This window comes from Macrobrachium rosenbergii, chromosome 12, assembly GCF_040412425.1.
Source record: "Macrobrachium rosenbergii isolate ZJJX-2024 chromosome 12, ASM4041242v1, whole genome shotgun sequence".
Taxonomy (NCBI): Eukaryota; Metazoa; Arthropoda; class Malacostraca; order Decapoda; family Palaemonidae; genus Macrobrachium; species Macrobrachium rosenbergii.
In genome coordinates this window covers 57980067-58001674 of record NC_089752.1, presented here as the reverse complement: position 1 = coordinate 58001674, position 21608 = coordinate 57980067, and the positions used below count along the sequence as shown (strand labels likewise).

Sequence of the window (21608 nt, the reverse complement as noted above, 5' to 3'; positions counted from 1 at the left end):
TTACGAGGACAATAGCCACGATTATTATCTCTCTCTCTCTCTCTCTCTCTCTCTCTCTCTCTCTCGGAGACAGGCTAGATACCATGTTAGTATTTTTGCAAGAGCTTGGTGACGGTCTATTCATGGCTGTTTATTTCACTGTTTTATCAAAGCTCTGTTCATTCGTCTTTTTGAAATATTGTTTTCTGAAGTTGTAATTATTTTTTTTGTTCTTGAAGAAATAAAAATGTTTCAAGAAAATGTTCCGTATAGATTATGGAAATGTGGTCTAGACGAGGAAATGTTTTGATTAAAATGTAAGCAAAGAAATGTTGAAAATCCCTTTTAATCATATTAATCTGCAGATGCATATTTTGAGATGTATATTCCTGATATGCAGCTCTAATTTTGGTTATTTAATTATATATTGTTCAGCTTCTGTAGAATGGACGATACACATTCTCTTTCATATCTCTTTTTTAATATCCATGAGCTATTTTTTTAAAATATTGCTTCGTTTCAAGTAGCTGTTCGTATTTGTATCTTTGGATTAAAAGAATCTTCTCAAATCATCACATAATATATCCACATTTTATTGGGAAATCCCCCCTCTAGAAGACAATATGTCGCCATCGAAACCATCTCGCCGATAATAATAATTAGCGATGTATCCAATAATTAAATATAATGCTTTGCTTCGGGTAGCTAATAATATTTGCATCCCTGGTTTAAAACAATCTCCTCATAATAAAAGAAATTATGTTTCCACATTTAATCAGGTTATCCCCTTTACATAACGATATGTTGACATCGAAACCATCTCGCCTATAACGATTGTTAGCAATTAATCCAATCATTAAGTATAAAACGTGGCGATATTGCACCATTTAATTAGTAGTAATAATTGTAATATTGATAAAGCACCATGTTTTATTCACAAAGTCATATGAGTTGATGTAATTACTGTTGAGTTGCCTCAGTAAGAGTTATGTTCTCTATTGTGTGATAAAATATCTTTAATCATATTTCTATGGAGTTACATCGTATATTCTCTACTGACTGCTATAATCTCTATAATATATTTTTATAGAGTTAAATCTCTTCGAGTTTTGAGTTCACTGAATGTCAGTTTTAGAAGAAATGCGATTTCTTTGTTGTGACACGTTCGGTTTTCACTATTCTTGGGTGTTTTCATATATTTGCATTGTATCTCATTTGTTTCTACTAAAAAATAAAAGGCTCAAATATATGTCTAGAAGATTGCCATCATATAATGATGACTTTCTGTAGTTCTTTACGCAAGTACAGAGTTGAAATTTGAGTAGAATTTGAATATCATTTACCGTTCTCTGTGAAAAACGATATTTTTTGGTGAAACTAACCAGCCTGATTTACCCTGGCCTTTGAATGTTTTTTCTGATAGACAAAGTCAGCATCTTTCTCATAAAATCTATCTATTTTTATCTGGGAGTCAGTTACCTTTGCTCACTAACTTATTCCTCTCAATTTTTATGTTTTTTAGAATCTCTAATCCTTGTTCCCTCGCGTGAAGGATATTCCCTTGCACCGTACCCAGGGTATCCTGAAAGAGAAATAAAATAGAAAAGAAAGTTGAAAGAGTTCCAGTCATCATCTCGCTTCCATTCCGAGCCTCGTTTTTACTTCTGCTTCGACGATAATTGAGAGAGAGAGAGAGAGAGAGAGAGAGAGAGAGAGAGAGAGAAGAGAAGAAAAATCGTCAAACACTTTGTTCAAAGTTAGGACGTATGAGTGTCTCTTAAAAGAATTGAAATTCTCTCTCTCTCTCTCTCTCTCTCTCTCTCTCTCTCTCTCTGTGTGTGTGTGTGTGTGTGTGTGAAAAGAACGATTTAATGTCTGAGCGAATTCATTTCTGCCTCGGGGAAGGTAGGCATCAGATGATCAGAGCAGACATATCTGCGTTTTAATTTAGCATTTTGGAGAAACTCGCAGACATAATTGTGAAATGTGAACGATATTGATGGTAATATTATCATTGTATTAATTATATTAACGGTGGTGATGAGTATGGAAGTTTAGATAAGAGCTTAGAACACAGGTGTTGAAGTTTGGTGACGAGCTAACATTTTTTTTTTTTTGCTGGAGAACAAACAAACAAGCAGATTCGGTTAATTTTTATATATTTAATTTCCTATATTTACAACATTAACTGTGATTCCCGTTACTTGAAAAAGCGATAAATGAAGAGAAGATTGTTTCAGATAGAAAAGTTTTTTGTACTAGCCACAGTCTCTCAGTTTCTCATTGTCCTCACAATTTATATGGCTCTTACGAGATCCTCCTCAACTCTAATAATAATAATAATAATAATAATAATAATAATAATAATAGCAAAACAGTGGTTGCTTTTACTTTAATAATACATACATATATATATATACATATATATATACAGTATATATATATATATATGTGTGTGTATATATAAATATACTGTATATATATATATATATATATATATATATATATATATATATATATATATATATATATATATATATATATATATATATATATATATTATATATGTGTGAGTGTGTATGTGCCTAGGAACACACATTCCTCCTTATGTATGTCCACCATTTTTACTCTCTGCGCGCTGTCTCGTCTCTTGCAGTAAAGATGTATATCGAAGCTGCTCACAGACGTAAATGACCAGAGCCCAGCATCCTGCGAAGCGTGAAAGTTTTATTTATGAGACGAAGAACAATTAGCGAATCCCTTCGGGAAACTCATTCAATTTGTGGAGACTGACAGCGGGAACTAGCAACTAAATGAACTTTATTTTTTCAAAGAAATTTAGGCACTGGCGGATAACGTGGGTTTTCTAGTTCTGTGAACGTTCGCGAGTATATTTCGCTCCTTTTTTTTTGACTCCGTAGGGGATAGTGCGCCCTTTGCAACGTCCTTTCGCCCCCTAGCTGCAACCCGTTTCATTCCTTGTACTATACCTCCATTCACATTCTCTTTCCTCCACCTTACTCTCCACCCTCTACTAACAATTTTTTCATAGTGCAACTGGGAGGGCTCTTCTCCTGTTACACCTTTAATAAAACCTTTTAACTCCCAATTTCCCTTTAAACGCTGAGTGACCTCATTGGTCCCAGCGCTTGGCCTTTGACATAAATTTTATATTCCATTCCATCCCATTCCGTCCATTTTTTTGGCAAAGTGTGGAATAAGAGTTTTTTCTATTTTTTGAGTTATCTGCATCGACGGTGACTTTATCATCGACTTCCTGTTTCAGCAAGTCACAAGTGTGTCTCTCTCACCATACATCCTGGATGGTGAGAGAGACACACTTGATACTTTGCAGAAACAATAAATCAATGATAAAATCACCGTCGATGCAGATAACTCAAAAAATTGAAAACAATGCATGTTCGACACATTGACCAAGCATTTCGGTTCTTGCACATTTCCGAAAAAGAAGGCAACCTCGTGGAGTTCTCAGATAATTTTACATTGTGAATCTGGCTTAATTTTATTTATCTATTTATTTATTTTATGCTACCTAATTGAAGTAAACTACAACACATTGCAATATCGTATTTAAATCCAGGACAAGTATCCTAAAATGCTTCATTTTACCAAGGCCGAAGACAAACAGAATTTTTTTTTTTTTTTTTTTTTAGCCAAAACCCGTTGCAATTCACTTTGATGCTCGCAGTCTATACAGTCTGCTCTCAGCGGTATCTGAGCAAAAACTGAGGCTGTGCCAGCATCACAGCAAAGCCCAGTTTTCCACTCCAGGAGAGTTCTTGGTGGATGGTTTTAGCGAAGGAAGGAGCTAAATTGCTTGCTGTGGTGGCGAGGAGGCTGACAAATATTTTTTGCACGGGAAACGATTCCCATTTTATTTCTTACATTTTTCTTCCATTTCTTTCATGGGCAGAAGTCAGTTGTGTTACATGAATTTCTGTTTTCATCGCGTTATGTTTTTGTTTTAATTTTTTTATTCACTTTCAGCTTTCTTGCACGTTAATGTATGTGATAATATATCAACATGAGTTAATATATATATATATATATATATATATATATATATATATATATATATATATATATATATATATATATATATACAGTATATATATATATATATAAAATATCAAAGATATGATTTTAATAAATCGTGCATTATTAACATCGCATGTACATACATACTCACATACATTCATAAAGACATACCATACCCAAACGGGTAAAGAACTGGAAAAGAGAATAGAACAGCATAAAAAATGTGTGAGATATGCACGGGGGAACAGTGGTATTTTTGTACATGTTAGTGAGAACAATCATGCTATCAACTGGGAAGGGGCAAAAAGGAATGTATATTCTAATAACGCACTGGAAAGGAATATTATTGAATCTAGCTTTTAAAAGAAAGTTACAGCCATAATATGAATACCAGTCAAGGGATATATAAACTTGATCCTTTAATATCAAAGAAATTTGTAAATTGTTTAAATTTTAAGGTAGGCAGTAGAAATGTATGGAAATAAGATTATCATATTTATAAACACAGTACGGGGGCAGCAGTGCTAATGAGTTTTCCAAACCCTGCCTCCCCGACACCTGTCAGGTGTGGATCTGATGTCGCCTATGGTCGGTACGTTTATCAGTATTGTCCCCTGAGAGTATATTGTGATTTTTAGCCAAATGAGTTTTGAAGGCCACAGGCGGATATGTAGTCTCTAAAGGTTGTGTATGTTTGTCAGTACTGTTCCTGATTATGTTTGTGACTTCTAATACTTAGTATCAGTCCTTCGTCAGTGGCTTGGAAATAAAGTCGAGACCGGTCAGGATCTACAGCCCGTCTCTTATTTTCACCTGTGGTAATGTCTGATAAACGAATCACGTAAAAAAAGTGACTATAATCATATATATACATATGTGTGTATGATTATTATAGGTATGTATCTATGTATATATACACATATGTGTATGTATATATATATATATATATATATATATATATATATATATATATATATATATATATATATATATATATACATAGATGTGCATTTTATATATACATATATACAAACACACACACACATATATATGTATATATATATATATATATATATATATATATATATATATATATATATATATATATATATATATATGTAATGCTCATCTTGAATTATCACCTTTTGAGGAATATCGAGGTTCGTGATATACATTTCCCCCTTTCGAAACTGTTATTAATATTCCGTTATGTATTCTGTTCACGGAGAGTTTAGAGTTAGCGTGAAAATATTTAATCAAATTCTGCCCTCACAAAAATAAGATCGTTAGGGGATGCGGGCCTTTACGCTAGATCTGATTAGCCCTTAGGACCTAGTCTAATATCAATAGTATGAAAATCATTTTAAAGTGAATTTCCAGCAGTCGGCTTTCGTAGGAAGAAGTGAAAAAAGTCAAAACCTCATTTTGATTATCTATTATTTATCGCGATTCCTTTAACTGAGATGTATATTTTTCACGGTGCTGTAGTCGAAGTATGTAAGTGAATAAATTTATTTAACTTTCAAGTATCTGAACAGTAATTTCCTTAAGGAAAAGCAATAAAATACTGTTTTGTCTTACATTTCAAACATTTTTCTTTAAATGTAGGACAAAAGGGGTCCTCCAGAATGGCCACGCACATCAAAGCCGTTCCCCCTCCCCTACTCTCCCCTTCCGGAAATAGTATGACAATGCATCCTAGGTTAGGTTAGGTCAGGATTCCTGGCTACTAATGGGTGTCGGGAGGGGTGGGAGCCAGGGGGAGACCCCAGTCAGGTATGTTGCAGAGCCCTAGATCAGGCTAGTTTAAGTAAAAAGGTTTTTCCCAGAATTGCTGTTATCACATTTTTTTTTTTTTTTTTTTTTTTTTAGGGAGTCGGGGTGTTTAAAATTAGGGGAAATACTCGGGTTTGTACGTAGCCGGTTTGAGAATCGACCAGGCTAAAATTTACAAGGCTTCCCTCAGATCGTTCCCGAGCATCGGAAATGGCTTTTCGATAATCGTCCAAAATTCTTATCAGGATGGAAAAGTAATGCATTGAGGCTTCTGCCAAATTGACCCTGGGCATCAGATATCACTCTTCGGTAATCAGTCTACGTGGCCGAAATTTGTCCAGGGTATAAAACCCGTGTTTCGAAGCTGCGTCTAAACCTTGAAGATTTGCCCCGGTTTTTCCTTATGATTTATTTATTTATCTATTTATTTATTTATGTGCTTGTTTCTTTGTGTATCTATTCATTTATTCATTGAAAGTCGTTGAAGTGCTGAGTCTGTCTAAAGCATCATATGACATTTTGTCTTAGCTTGAGTTGTAGGCTAATAATAATAATAATAATAATAATAATAATAATAATAATAATAGCATGGTCACCATGGCAGAGTGGTTTAGCTCGTTGATGGACTGGTTAAGTAACACTCGGGCTGGTCAGTCATTGGATGGGTGACTGCTCTCCCCGGCGTTGATTCCTTGGGAAAGAATCTTTACTACAATTTCCTCAGTCTACTCAGCTGTAAATGAGTACCTACTCCTGATGGGGTAGGGTCCAGCTATGGGTTGAATAGCAAAACTCAGCAATGATGGAAAGAAATGAAAGATTAAACGGTAACAACGTAAATGGAACCTCTGGCAACAGAGGAGCTTCGTCTGGCAGCCAGGTATGCAGACCAATCAACGGGGAGGACGGTCAGGTACTGACCACCACAACGACAGTAACCAGCAACCAGAGCCTGGAGCTACAGAGGTAAACCAGAAGAAGAAATGGACAAGAGAAGAAAATAAGGAAATATGGAGATGCTACATCAGAAGCAAACCGACAGAAAGAGGATACAGAAGAAGATTGGTCAGCATCTGGAATGAGAGAAATAACACCCCTTCAATCAGAACAGAGGCTGTCAGACCAAGGAATGAGCATAAAGCAAAAGAACTGGCTTTCCTCAACAGAAAGAGAGGAACTGGAAAGAGAAATAACACCCAGCAACGAAGGAAAAGAAGACGAACTAAGAGACGATGCCACAAAAGATGACAGGAATGATGAGCTACCAAACAACGGCACACGAGGAAACACTGAAGATGTAGGAGATAGGTTGGAATGGGTGGAAAAGATCAGACAGTGGATGAAGCCAGACACAGAAAGAACAAAGATCCCCTCCATGAAAGCCAGAGAAAACAAGTGAAATTGTGAGAGAGGTGTGAATTAATGAGCAGGGAGACAAGTACTGCTGATTTATTGATAAAAACTAGCTGCTTATAAAGCGGGATGCGGACGTCTGTGTAGTGTGCAGAGACTGCTGGTACAAAGATTTACAGGTGACCTGAGGTCAAACTAGTTTCTTAAAAAACAGGACAGGTTCATACAGAGAACATAGTGATAAACAATGTCTGACATATGAAATAAATAACTTGTTACTTGTACATAATACATGATTGGTTGGAATGACAACATATACATAGTTTATAATTGTGATGATAAATATATATTCCGCTTGACCTTAGGTCGCGGAAGGGCACCGCAGAAAACGGGATGTTCTCCACAGAGAATGTGTTGAGTAGGGACTTTACAATACTACCCTCCCCAAGACAGAGGTAACGTCTGTTTAAACCAGGTATCTCCTGGGGTGACGGTGGGTCTTCTTTCTGATGTCAACTGGAGGGTGGGTCCATTCCCGATGTCCCTCTGCAGTGGTTTGTTGTGGTGCATTTCCATCAGGTTTTCCGGGACGCCTCGCCTTTCCTGAGACCGGGGTTGTTTGAGGGGCTGCCGTATCCTGCAGGAGAACTTGGGGTCCGCCTCCGTTGCCCCCCTCCAGGAATGTGGGTTTGAGACGATCTATTGACACCCAGTCTTCCCACCCATGGGTGGAAATTCGGAATGCCTTCTTGTTCCTTTCCAGGACAAGGAAAGGTTCTCTGTAGGGCCTAGTCAAGGGTGGGCGTACGGCGTCGTCCCTGACGAAGACGTGGCTGGAGGAGGACATCCTGGGGTGCATGAAGGGGAACGTCCTGTCGGTGAATGTCTCTTGGCAGGGGGCGAACTTTCCAATTCTGTCTTGGAGCCTCTGTATTCCTATGTCATCCCTGTTCTCTGCGACGAGTTCCCTTGGGACTACCAGAGTCTCCCCGTAGAGTTTTTCTGTTGAGGAGGGGTCGCTGTTGGCTCTGGGCGCGGTCCTCAACCTGAGGAGGATCCAGGGTAGCTGGTACTTCCAGTTTTCAGAAGAGCAATGAGCCATGAGGGATGCCTTCAGAGACCTGTGGAACCTTTCCACCATTCCGTTGGCTGCAGGGTTGTAGGTGGTGGTGCTGTGGTGAGTGGTCCCCATTAGACATGCCAGGGCAGTCCACAGCTTGGACAGGAAAGTGGGTCCCCTGTCTGTCGTTATGTCATCCAGGACACTGAACCGGCTGATCCAGCTGGAGAGGAGGGCTTCCACTCATGCACTGGAGGTGGCTTCTTCCATGGGCGTAGCTTCAGGTCACCTGGTGGAGCGGTCAACGACTGTCGGTAGGCATCTGGCTCCTCCTGATGGGGGAAGAGGTCCTACTACGTCGACGTGGATGTGCCCAAAATGTCTCTCTGGGTGGGGGAATTCGCCCACCACCGATTCGGTGTGCCGCCCCACTTTACTTGTCTGACACTGCATACATTGTCTTGCCCAGGCTGTTGTGTCTTTCTGTATGCCATGCCAGATGAACTCCTCCATCAGCAGTCTGGCTGTTGTCCTTCCAGAGGGGTGGGATAGGCCGTGGATGATGAAAACCAACCGACGTCTGGAAGCGGGTACCAGGGGGCGGGGCGGAGCATCCGGTACTGATATCGCTCAGTAATGTTGATCCTTCTGAGCCGAATGGCACGTCCTTCCACTTTGGCGACGTGACAGCTGTACGGTAGGCTGGGGTCTCAGGGTCAGCAGCTTGTTCCCCTTTTGAGGTCCTCGTAATCGATCCCGAGCTGTATGGAATCGATCTCGATCCTTGACAGGGTGTCAGCTACCGGGTTCTTCCTTCCAGGGAGGTACCTGATGGTGCAGATGAACTCCACAATGGCTGAGAGGTGCCGCTGCTGCCTAGAGGACCATTTGTCGCCCAGCTTCGTGAAGGCATGGACCAGCGACTGGTGGTCGGTCCATATTGTGAAGGGCATCCCCTCCAGGAGGTACTTGAAGTGCCGTATGCTGCGAGGAGTTCTCTGTCGAAGGTGCTGTAGCAGGACTTGGCGGGGTTTAGCCTCCTACTGAAGAAGGCAATGGACTGAGGGGTCCCTCAGATGATCTGTTACAGAACTGCCCCGCAGGCGACATTGCTGGCGTCCCTCATCAGCTGGAGGGGAGCGCTGGGATCCCGGTGGCCAAAGATATTGCTTGGCGAGGAGGCCTTCACAGAGGAAAGCCTCTCTGCTGGTCAGGTCCCCACACTAAGGTCTTGACGTCCCTTCAGACCTCCGTCAGGGGGGCCATGGTGAGCGATCCTCGGATGAATCTTTTGTAGTAGTTGACCATCCTAAGGAATTCTTGTACGGCCCTGATGGAGGTAGGGGGTGGGGAACTTCTCGGCGGCTTGACCTTGACCTACATTGGGCAGACGCTCCGGGATATCCGTGGCCCAGGAACTCCACCTCTCGACGCTGAAGGTGCATTTGTCAAACCTGACGACGAAGCCATTCTCCTGTAGGCGCTTGCAGGACCTTCCGGTGTGTCGCAGGTGTTCCTCCCGGGATCTAGAAAAGATTAGGATGCTGTCCATCAACCTCTGGAAGGTCGTGCCTGCATTCCTCAGGCCGAAGGTGGAGAAGGCGAAGATGTAGGACCTGAAGGGCGTGATGATGGCAGTCTTGGGGATGTCCTCCGGAGCTACTGGGACCTGAAAATAAGATTTTAGTAGGTTCATTTTGGAGAATATCCTGGCCCCATGGAAAGAGGCCGTCAGGTCCTGCATGTTCGGCAGGGGTTAGTGGTCCAGCTCTGTTGCCAGGTTCAGCCACCTGTAGTCACTGCAGGGCCTCCAGGTGCCATCTGCTTTCTGCACCATGTAAAGAGGGGAAGCCCACAGACTGGGGGGCCTTTTTGCGTATGCCCATCCTTTCCATCTCTGTGAAGGCCTTTTTGGCCTCCTGAAGGTGCTGCGGGGGAAGCCAGAACTCGCTCAGCATCAGGCCCCCTTCGTCTTAATATGGTGGTATATCCCGTGTTTGGCAGGAGTCCTGCATCTGGCAGAGCCTGGCTTGAACACTGGGAACTCTTGGAGGAACCATACTGGTGGGGTGCGGGGATGGAACAGATGGCAGGCTCCCTGGGGCCTGGGCGACAAGGCAGGACTGGCAGGACTGGATGTCTAGCAGGTGCTTGCAGCCGACGCCAACTGCCAGACTGAAGTGGGCGAAGTCTGCTCAGGAGTGGGGAGAGAACCTGGCGTCCGCAATGATGGACTCCTCGCTGTACCGCCAAGGATGGAGATCGACAGGAGCTTAGTGCCGTAGAGAGGATGGGGGACCCATCAGGCCGCCAGGCAGGTAGTCGGGTCCGGCGGACGTCTGAGGTCCTCTCCTGAAGGTGGAAACACTGAACGCATGGCTCCAGTGTCAACCAACATCATCCTGCTGGAGATCGCGTCGCGGACGTAGAACCCTACTGGTAAGGGGGCCCTGGGTATTTTTGTTGTTGCTGCCACGGCTGCCTTTGGGGTTGGCTGCCGCCTCCTCTGTTTTTTTGAAGGGAAGAAAGGGCAGGGGGCTTCGCACTTCCGGGTGGCTCTCCCGAACCTCCAGTGGAAGTAGCATAGCCCAGGCACTTCCCTCTTCTGCTGGTGGGACGACCTTTTCTGCTCAATGGAGTTGACAGGCTCCGTGGTGGGGTCCTCCGGCAGGAGGCAGTTGGCTGAGTGTGCGGGCATGGTCGCCCTCTTGGCCGCCTTCATGGAGTCCTTCAGATGCTGCGCCAACCTGATTAGGTCCTCAACTGGCAGGGTGTATGCATCTGTGATCTGCCCATGGACCTCCGGCAGCAGCTGCCGCAGGAAGATCTCCCTTGACAGACTGATTTCCTTGCGTCTGCCACTGCTGTCAGTCTCAGGGAGGAGGAGGAGGTCCTGGAGAGTGTACCACACTTCTGAGAGGTTTCCCTCCTGCCGGGGATTGAGGGCAAGGTCGAGGGCGTGGGCAGCTCTCTCAGAGACCGGCAGGGAGCAGGTCTCGACAAGAGTGGATTTCAGTTCTTGGAAGGTGGCAGGGACCGACGTCGTCATCAACCATGGGGTGATCTTCTTATAAATCTCCTCCGGGAGGGCATTAATGGCAATGTCCGCCTTCAGCACCTTGTCAGTCAGGCCTGCTATTCTGAATTGCCCCTCGACCCTGCAGAACCAAGATGCTGTGTTCTCCCTGGTGAATGGCGGCAACTTCAAGTTAAGGGGCGGCAGTACTGGTGTGGAGGTGCGTGCAGGAGGGGGTTGCGAGAGGGAGGTGTCTGCCCCCTAGAGGTTCGCGGTAATTTGTATATGGTTGGGAATGTCTCCGTCCATGCTCTCTTCGCACTCTCACTTCGAGTGTGTGGGAACACTCACGCCAATACACGCTGGGGGAGCGTGCCGTGTGGGTCCGCTAATGACGCTGGCGACCTGCCAACGAGGGTCGGTTAACACCCAAACACTTTGTTAGAGCGCCGTAGTTATTCCATGAGGGGCGTGGATTGGGTTCATTGGGCCAAGACTTAGTCACCGTTTGGGTCCATTAATGGCTTCCGGAAACCACTCAGGGGTCACCACTGTGAGAGAGGTGCGAAATAATGAGCAGGGAGACAAGTACTGCTGATTTATTGATAAAACTAGCTGCTTATAAAGCGGGATGCGGACATCTGCATAGTGCGCAGAGACCACTAATACAAAGATTTACAGGTAACCTGAGGTCAAACTAGTTCCTTAAAAAACAGGACAGGTTCATACAGAGAACATGGTGATAAACAATGTCTGACATATGAAATAAATAGCTTGTTACTTGTACATAATACATGATTGGTTGGAAAGCCAACCAATACATAGTTTATAATTGTGATGATAAATATATATTCTGCTCGACCTTAGATCGCGGAAAGGCACAGCAGAAAACGGGATGTTCTCCACAGAGAACACGTTGAGCAGGGACTTTACAGCGTTATTGAAATTATGAGACTAATACACACCACCAGCATCACAGAAACCAATAACCTGGCATATGCAGGGTACAAACACCAACACTACCATCACAACCAACCCAACAGAAACCAAAACAGCAACTGCCTTGGAAAAGGCTCATGGAAAAACAAATCATGGTGATGAGATCTGACTTGAGTAAACTGAAAGAGATGGCAGAAAAGAGGCTAAGAAGTAAGAAAACAAGAGAGGAACTGAATGAGAAATACGAAGTACAGGAGAAGGGACTAACCAGCACAATAGAAGATATAAAACAGAGGCTTAAAGCTAAAGTTCATAAGACCCAATGGTACATGAACAGGAATAAAGGACACCAACAGAACAAACTCTCTGGAAGGCAACCACCAGGAAATTCCTGAAGCCGAACCAAGTAAGAGACTGGAAAAACATATGGAGCAATCCGGTATCACACAACAAACATGCAACATGGCTCCAGGAAGTCAAGGCAGAAGAAATGGGGAGAATAAAACAAAGATTCACCAACACAGTCAGACACCAATTAAAGAAAATGCCCAACAAGAAAGCCCCAGGTCACGATGAAGTCCATGGATACTGGCTCAAAAACTTCAAGGCCCTATACCCACGAATAGCAGAACAACTCCAGCATTGTATCACAAACCACCGTGCGCCCAAATGGATGACCACAGGGAGAATATCCTTAGTACAGAAAGAAAAGAACAAGGGAAATATAGCAAGTGTCTAGTGAAAGTTACTAACAGGTATCATCAGTGAAAGGCTATACAAAAGAAAGGCTACAGAAGGAAGTGTAGGGGCGCAAAAGACCAGCTCCTGATAGACAAAATGGTAATGACGAATAGTAAGAGGAGAGCCAACCTAAGCATGGCACGGATTGACTACAAGAAAGCCTTCGACATGATACTGCATACGTGGCTAATAGAATGCCTGAAAATATAAGGGGGCAGAGGAAAACACCATCAGCTTCCTAAACAAATACAATGCACAACTGGAATACAGTACTTACAAGCTCCAGGATAAGCCTGGCAGAGGTTAACATCAGGAGAGGGATTAACTCAAGAAAGGATTAACCATATGATGTTCATGGATGACATCAAGGAAATAGATACCCTAATCCACACTATAAGGATTGTATCTGGGGGCATCAGGATGGAGTTTGGAATAGAAAAACACACCTCAGTCAATATACAAAAAGGCAAAGTGACAAGGACTGAAGGGATAAAGCTACCGGACGGGTATAGCATCAAACACATAGATGAGACAGGATATAAATACCTGGGGATAATAGAGAGAGAGGATATACAACACCAAGAGATGAAGGACACGATCAGGAAAGAACATGCAGAGACTTAGGGTGATACTCATGTCAAAACTCAATGCCGGAAACATGACGAAAGCCATAACAAACACATGGGCAGTGCCAGCAGTCAGATACAGCGCAATAGTAGTGGAGTGGACGAAGGTTAAACTCCGCAGCACCGCAGCATAGAGCAAATACAGACAGACTGTACATAACGCAAAGGAAGGAGGGAGAGAGCTACTAAGCAGAGCAGAGCACTGGCGGCACTCGTATCCAGAAATCATACGATGGCATTGTATGCGACCGTCATGGTCCTGTCGTATCCAGAAACCACACGAACATACGCAGGCATTCACATTTAACAATGTAATTTTGGTACTATAGTGAAAGAGGCGTCGCATGGGTACCCCCTTGCGAAGGCAGAATAGAATTGAAAGAATATAAATTTCAACTCTGCATTAAAATACATTTGGAAAAGTGACTTATCTACAATGTCTATCAAAAATATGAAACAATTTGTGGTAAAAAGACCTGAATAACAGCATAACAAAGGTCTTGAAAAGAATACTTTTAAGAAGTCTTTGTCTGCCGACGACGGATGAATTCGAGCTCATCGTAACAAAAAGAACCAGTCAGGCACCTGTGTTGAAATTCTTTTTCTTCAAACTAAGCTTCGTTGACGTGTTTAGAGTTTCCTTTCCAATACAGAATTACGTTTTTAATTAGTATACATCTAGAAATCTTAATGTGTTAGTGTTATATTGCCCAAGAAAGTTGAAATCAGTACAGCCACTGAAGCTCACAGGTAGGCTACAAGGTGATACAAGCGTGAAATTCTTCGTAGGCTGTCTATCGGTCGGTGATCACATTCTCATGCTCTTTTATTAAATTAGGACGCATTAAACTCTGAGAATAGGCTATTGGGGGTGCACGCTCTATATTCCTGTTAAGTTGCTTGCGTATTTCCTAACTGTTTGTTTACATTTTCATGAGATATCAGGACAGCAAATATCAAGTATACAAAATATACTACAGATATGCAGTATCCTTTTCTAATAAATAGTAAAGCATAAAGACATTTTAATTCAATATCACTGTAATAAAAGAAATTGTCTATGATACTGACACAGCCTTTAGTCAAGTCAAAATAGGATTTGACCCCCAAAAAATTGCTAGAAAACATTTTTTGGTTATTTTTGGTTTGTATGGGGCTACTTTAGTACATCCCAAAAGTCTACCAAATTTGGTCAACCGGAAAGTGGTAAAATTACATAATATCCAAGATGGCTGCCGATGAACAATTAATGTACAGCAAACTTCTAAATGGCTGGTTTTAGACCCCATAAATGTATTACAAAAACACATATAAATATGATAGCTAAGATTCAAATGAGATAATGATTACATCATTAGGACAAGCCTGTGACGTAATATTACGTCATAATGACGTAAAATGTTGATTTGTAGTTCGGGACAGTAAAAATTGCAGTAAACCCAAATATTGACCCCCTCATAATTAATCTGAATGAAAAAATACCATGGGTACCAGAAATTTGAAAGGCCTCACCCTCACCTCTCATGATCATACGTCACAGTTATAAGCCATGCAATATACACTACTTGTCATACATGGTGTCAAACCTTGTAACATTTGGTTAATATTGACTTGATGAACTAAAATATGACATCCCATAGACTCTGATAAGTTATGGATTATGATTTCCATGTGACACAAAAAAAGATAAAACACATGACGTTAGGGACCATCTCAAAATCAGCTGATGCCACACAAAACTTAACTTGGTTAGTCTCTCCATTAACCCCCTCCCCTCCTCAAGAGACTAAAACGCCAAGGTAAATTGGCATAATGACCTCTGAAAGAATACATGAGTGATGCCAACAGCCTGAACAATCCTCAACCTCCTCACCCTTAGACTAACTGAGTTTAGTCTTCTGCTTCATCAGTTAATTTATGAGATGGTCCGGTATTATGACATAATTGCATAGCGGAAACACAACTTAAACAGAAAGTTAATACTAACATCAACCAATTTTAAATGCCTTTATGCCAGTGTTCTGCTCACAACATTGTGGTTTAAAATACAGCACTGTCTGCACGGTTGTCATCAGCATCTGCGTCAGGGTCCCCTGTACATTCATTATTTGGGTTGAAACAAGATTCGGCTTGGCAAGGTCCACATGCGGATGTACATGGAAGACCGTATTTCCTGCAACTACAACGTGTATTACAACAGCCAGATGTACAGTTACAATGAATCACTTAAGTAGCCTTTCAGGAGCTGGCTTCTGGTCTGTCATAACTGGCAACAAAAGCTATCTTCCTGTTTCCAACCCCAGTTCTTTGGGTCCATCATTCCGTCTTTTCCCATCCACACAATGATCTGATAAAATGTGCGTAGTGAGTGGTACTTGGCAGCAGATACTGTTGGCGGCAGCTTCTCGGGTTTTACAAATGACTTTGCAGATGATACTTTTTTTTTCGCAAGCAAGGTGTTTCGTAGGTTTGCCAGGTGTCCTAACTTTTCTCCATACAAAGAAACAAAAGTTTTGCATCCAGAATCAACAATCGTGGACAATTCCTGATCTGCTGTGGTGAAGACTGCCGCACATGACTTAATGACAGAGTCACGTTTGATCAATTTTTGAAAATAGAGCCTTCTTTACCAATACCAAAATTTTGATGTGCTGTCACAACCTGTAAACGCATGTACAAAAAGCAACTGCCTGGAAACTTCACATCCTAGGAGTTCTTTCAGAGAACAGATATCGTAAACATACTTAGATTTCAGTTTGTCCGATCGAAAATAGAGCTTTTTGCTTTCCCCTTTCTGTATAGTATAAAAAGTAGAATTAGAAGGTCCGTGTCTTCTCCAACTAAAGTTGTGTCTCTGTGTTTTGCAGATGCCACTGCAGCTTTGACAATGTCAACATCTGCATCTCCATGTGCATGGATAACTTCACATCCCTGTCTTTCAGTTTGTCGCAGATCAGGTTGATCATCTGTTGTTTATTGCAACCATTAGACAAAAAGTCCTCCATTCTCCCTGAAAAACAGTGTTGAGTCAAACGCACCACTTGGTGTGATTTACGTTGTCGCCTCTGGTGTTCATTGTCCTTGATACTGGGCTCACCACTGTATCCATCAAAAACTACGGTAGCCATTCCATACCTGGAAAAAGTGAAATTGACATATTCTTCAGCAATTTTGCCGTAGCTGATCCCACTTTTCCATGATAAGCGATGCAGGAGAGATCCTCCATCAAGAACAAAATGTTCAGATTCAGGTATCGATTCTGTAATCACAGCATTACTAGAGGATTGACTCACAAAATCACGTAGCTAAGTATACAAAAATTTTAAGGTTATATATTACCTGAGTGAGTTCCTTCTCCTTCCCTTAACAGTGAATATGGTAAGAATATGAAACTGAGAATAACAGTCAAATGTAGACTAGGGATGCGATTCCTGTACTGAAAATGGGGTGTTTGAGTCGGGGGCTGGGCTTAGGGCACGGAGGGGCTGTGTACAGTGGTACAGGAACAGGGACAGGAATAAGACATGGGCAAAACTATATGTCTAAGTGAATCTGAGTTAAGATAAATGAATACTTAAAAAAACAGGCATGTTTTGTGCAAGTCAAGGAATGAAAACTAAGTCCGAGGGTCATTTCAAACACAGCTGCCATCTTGGAATAGGCTCAATTTTGCCCGCTTTCAAGCCCTCCAATTTTGGTAAACTTTTGATGTATAGTTGTAGAGACACAGAGGAACAAAACAAATGAAAAGGCATTGTTTTGCCAGTTTGGACTAGATTTGAGGACAAATACTTCCCTATGAAACCGACAAAATTCCATTTTGGTAGGTAGGGTACCCCAATGCACCCCCACGGCATGACCACACCCAAATAAAACCAATTCCAATTGAAAGAACAAACTCAAAACATAGGAAAACATTCTACTTTATTTGTTTTGGGTGAAAATGACCGAGTTATCGACAAGGAAACATATTCAATGAATTTTTCAAATTTTGGCGCCCATCTTTGAACTGACCTAATTTTACCCACTTTCCGGTAGTCCAATCTTGGTAGACTTTTTGTATGTTAATCTACAGATATCAGGAAAACCAAAAACAAGCAAAAACAATTTCTAGCAATTTGTTGGGGGTTGACCCCCTTTTTTTCATATTTTGACCGCCTATGTTTAATCAGTGAGGCAATGCGATGGGAGTTGGGGGATTTTGGGGGTGTCGTACGATTTTTGGATACCACGACAATCCTTTGTTTGGGACCATACAACCGTGATCGCCTTTGTATTGACAAATGCGATTGTATGATTTCAGGACATGGCCCTGGGGCAATATCTGAAAACCAGTGAAGACGAGTGGCTACAGAGTTCATGGGAAGAAGGACTGATAAAAGTAGACGAAGACCCAGAAATATACAGAGACAGGAGAATGAAAAATAGAACAGAGGAATGGCACAACAAACCAATGCACGGACAGTACATAAGACAGACTAAAGAACTGGCCAGCAATGAAACATAGCTACAGAGTGGAGAACACTAGGTACGATCCCAAGGCCCCTGAAAAGGAATCTGGAAAAACTGGATGCCAAAGTAGCTCCAGGACTCATGCAGAAGAGTGTGCTACTAGGAACAGCGCACATAGTGAGAAAAGTGATGGACTCCTAAGGAGGCAGGATGCAACCCGGAACCCCACACTATAAAAACCACCCAGTGGAATAGGATGACTGTGATAGACCAAAAAAAATAAATAACTAATAAATAATAATAATAATAATAATAATAATAATAATAATAATAATACTAATATTATTATTATTATTATTATTATTATTATTATTATTATTATTATTATTATTATTAAATAGTTTCTTTTACCCTTGTTATCGTCCGTCTCTTTCCTTTGATTATTGATAATTAAGAAAAAGAAAACTTTAAAAATAAAAAAAAATAAAAGCGGTAAAAAGATATATGAAAATTCTTCGTTCACGAAGTCCTGGGAGAAATCTGGCCTTGTTTTTCGTGTTCCTTCGTGGCGAACATATTTTCGAAAATAGTTAGGCGGTGTCTTTGTTACAACAAGATTTCGAAGGAAAATTAAAAAAGTCTCAGAATATGAATCAAATTCGATTTTCACTGTATTCTTTTGTACATTTCTCTCTCTCTCTCTCTCTCTCTCTCTCTCTCTCTCTCTCTCTCTCTCTCTCACACACACGAGCTTTAGATTCATGTTAATCAGAAGTATATCGGCCCTTTTTGCCTCGAAAAAACAAACAATAAACATAGGTGCGTCTGACTAAGAGTGATTTTAGATCTCTCTCTGTAGATAATTAACGTTATTGCGCAGTATGACACTGAATTTTAAGGGAGACTGTAAAAAGAAAGTCAGTATTTTTTCAAATTAATTTCGGCGCTCAAGAAAGATAATTTTCTCTGCATGCAAGTAAAAGTGGTTACAAGTTTCTGTTGCAGGTACCCCTGTCGGGTATTGTTAATGCGCAACGATAACTGTGAAGAATTATGAAACTCAAGAGAAAAGTAACCTAGTATAATCAACGTCTTTTCTCAAAAGTTAAGTCGCCCAACGAAAGCCCGTTTTTGAATAACGTAATTCATTAAATCCTTTGGTGTATCAGAGCTGGTGATGTGGGATGCGTCTCTGTTGTCTATAGCAGCTATCCGGGATATGAGGGAATGTCTTCAGCAGAGACATTACGACGTCGGGACGTCATAGCGGGAACAAGACACACTATCATTTATCCCCTTTCATCAACTTCATTCTTTTATTTGAGAAGATAATCATGCCATCAGATTATTCATAAAAAAAAGTTCAGCGAAAGTCCGAACAACATCATTAACTGATATCACAGGAAACAATATTACCTAATTTTGTTCATCAATAAGACTTACCACGAAGGATTTTGAATCATCAACATGGGGTCTTAGCATTTGCCCCGCGTGTGTCATGCGTAGACTCAGCTTACTGTAGTCCTGACTGAAGAGGCCATTAGCGTAGACGCGGAGGAAATCGGGATTGTGGCCTTCCAAGGGTTTCCGTTCGAGGTTGTGTCACTTGAGGGCGCATGCATGGACGTCCTAAGGTCCTCGTTCGGTTTAAAAAATGTTGCAGAGATTTGCTGATGGAGACATGTTACTCGATAACGGTTCTGGAATATGTTAATGTCTTCGAGAAGTTGCCTGTTAGGCCATCTCAGCCGATTCAGAAGAAAATTATTTTAGTTTTTTTTTTTCAAGAGTGTTTATTCTTCTCTAAACTATGAAGTTGGTCCCACTGAAAACTGCGTTGTTGATAGACCGATTTATTTAAATTCACCTTTATATTTTCATTCGTAATAATATAATTTCTTGTCTAATTAAAACTTAAAGTGAAGTGACAGAAAGAATTTGCTTCAGAACTCTCAGTAAGTGTAAGAAAACGCCTTTACCACAAGATGCATAGGGTCGGAACGCTTTAGGTCCCTATTCTAAGTTAATTGGTAGCAAGTGTTCGAGTTTTAAAATAGAGCTATTGTGTGTCTATTCCTGCAGTTGAAAAAGACTAGAAAAATAATGACATAAACAGTTTCAGACACTGGGAAATAAGTGGAGAAGATGGGGACATTTGAAATCTCTCCTCGTTAAAGTGGATATTGTAATTATTCTACCTTTTATAGAACGTGATGGTTTTCTAGCTCTCCTGATCTAATTGGACTGTAACACGTGGCTTCGATGCCCATGAAATCCCAAAACTCAAGTCATACATTTTAAAAAAAGCTTTTACGCGACTGGACATATATTTGTGCAGTGATCATGCGGAAATGAAAACCGACCTTACTCGATTTACTTGCCTTGTCCCGGGAGTGGCTGTCAAGGAGTCGGTTCACTAAAATCTGGATCTCCTGAGTTATCCTTATACGGCTACGAATGACTTCCGGATCCGGTTGTATCATCGACGTCAGTACCTGAAAAAAAGAGAATATTGATCATTACCGAAGATAAAAAAAAACATAAAACTTCAAAGGACATTCTTAACTCCAAAGCTTTTTGTGGGACATTCCTAACGCAAAAGATTTTTGTAGGGCTGTTAACTCCAAAGCTTTTTGTAGAACATTGTTAGCTCCAAACTTTTTTGTAGGACATAGTAAACACACACAAGTATTTGGGGATAGAATCCGGAGTTTTTCTGAATAGCCAATTTGGCGAGTAAATGAACGTCTTTCATAGAATACGTACTGTATTCTATGAAAAGTGACTATTTCATTCGGAAAGTGACTTTCATTCACGAGATATTTGAGTATGAACAAACGTCATTCAGGTGCGTATTCAGGTAATGCTAAATTGATACGAGTAATTTCATCCCTGGAGAAATTACATTTGTAGGATGAAGTAGACGGTTATTAGGATGTAAAATAATAAAATACTTAAGGTTTTCTTTCAGCAAGCCTGGTATTCTAAATCTTCCGTTTTACTTTGCTAACTAATTGTAATAATTTCCTTTAATGGGAAGGACCGACAATGAATAATGTTATAATTAAATGATATACTCCTTAATAGCAATTTAACATTATTTAGTTGCTATAGCAGAAGCAACAAAGAAGTCTGAGCTGTGGGTACTTCACTCACAGTAAGAAAATAGTATTTTTATCATTTGTTGCGTTTATTCTTTCCGTCACTTTTCGTTGTCGCTCCTGTATTGCTAGAAGTAATAATAATAATAATAATAATAATAATAATAATAATAATAATAATAATAATAATAATAGTAGTAGTAGTAGTAGTATTAGTAGTAGTAGTTCAATGATTAATTGTTATCAAAGTTAACACTGATATTTTCAATAGGCTCCTTCAAAACAGCAGGACGTTTGAAAAATACACAAATAAATTCAGTCGTTTAATAACTCGCCCTCACTACAAAGAGAGTAGCGTGTTTTTTTTTCTTTTTTTTTAACTTACACAGAGTCGACTTTGCGCTCTGCCATTCAAAGGCTATTGTTCCCAGCTGATGAATGATTTACGAAGGTCAAGTTCAAGGCAGCTTTTGTAATGTTAAATATAGCCTTTGGGATTAGTGGTA

General features: G+C 40.9%; 2 protein-coding genes across 2 annotated transcripts in view; both read right to left on the bottom strand.

Annotated features, from left to right (window-relative positions):
* Positions 1 to 21608, bottom strand: part of LOC136843682 (transmembrane protein 151B-like) — a 264510-nt gene that overhangs the window by 48809 nt on the left and 194093 nt on the right. Inside the window, exon 2 of the mRNA XM_067112244.1 lies at positions 20383 to 20496. The gene's annotated coding sequence lies outside the window, so the exon portion shown is untranslated. The remainder of the gene's footprint in view (positions 1 to 20382; positions 20497 to 21608) is intronic.
* Positions 7634 to 8269, bottom strand: LOC136844017 (uncharacterized). The gene has a single exon (XM_067113028.1). The coding sequence runs from the start codon at positions 8267 to 8269 to the stop codon at positions 7634 to 7636; it is 636 nt and encodes a 211-aa protein (XP_066969129.1).

Bases quoted from the DNA above. Each gene is read 5' to 3' on its own strand.
- LOC136844017 (XM_067113028.1), bottom strand. From the start codon at position 8,269: ATGGCTCATTGCTCTTCTGAAAACTGGAAGTACCAGCTACCCTGGATC.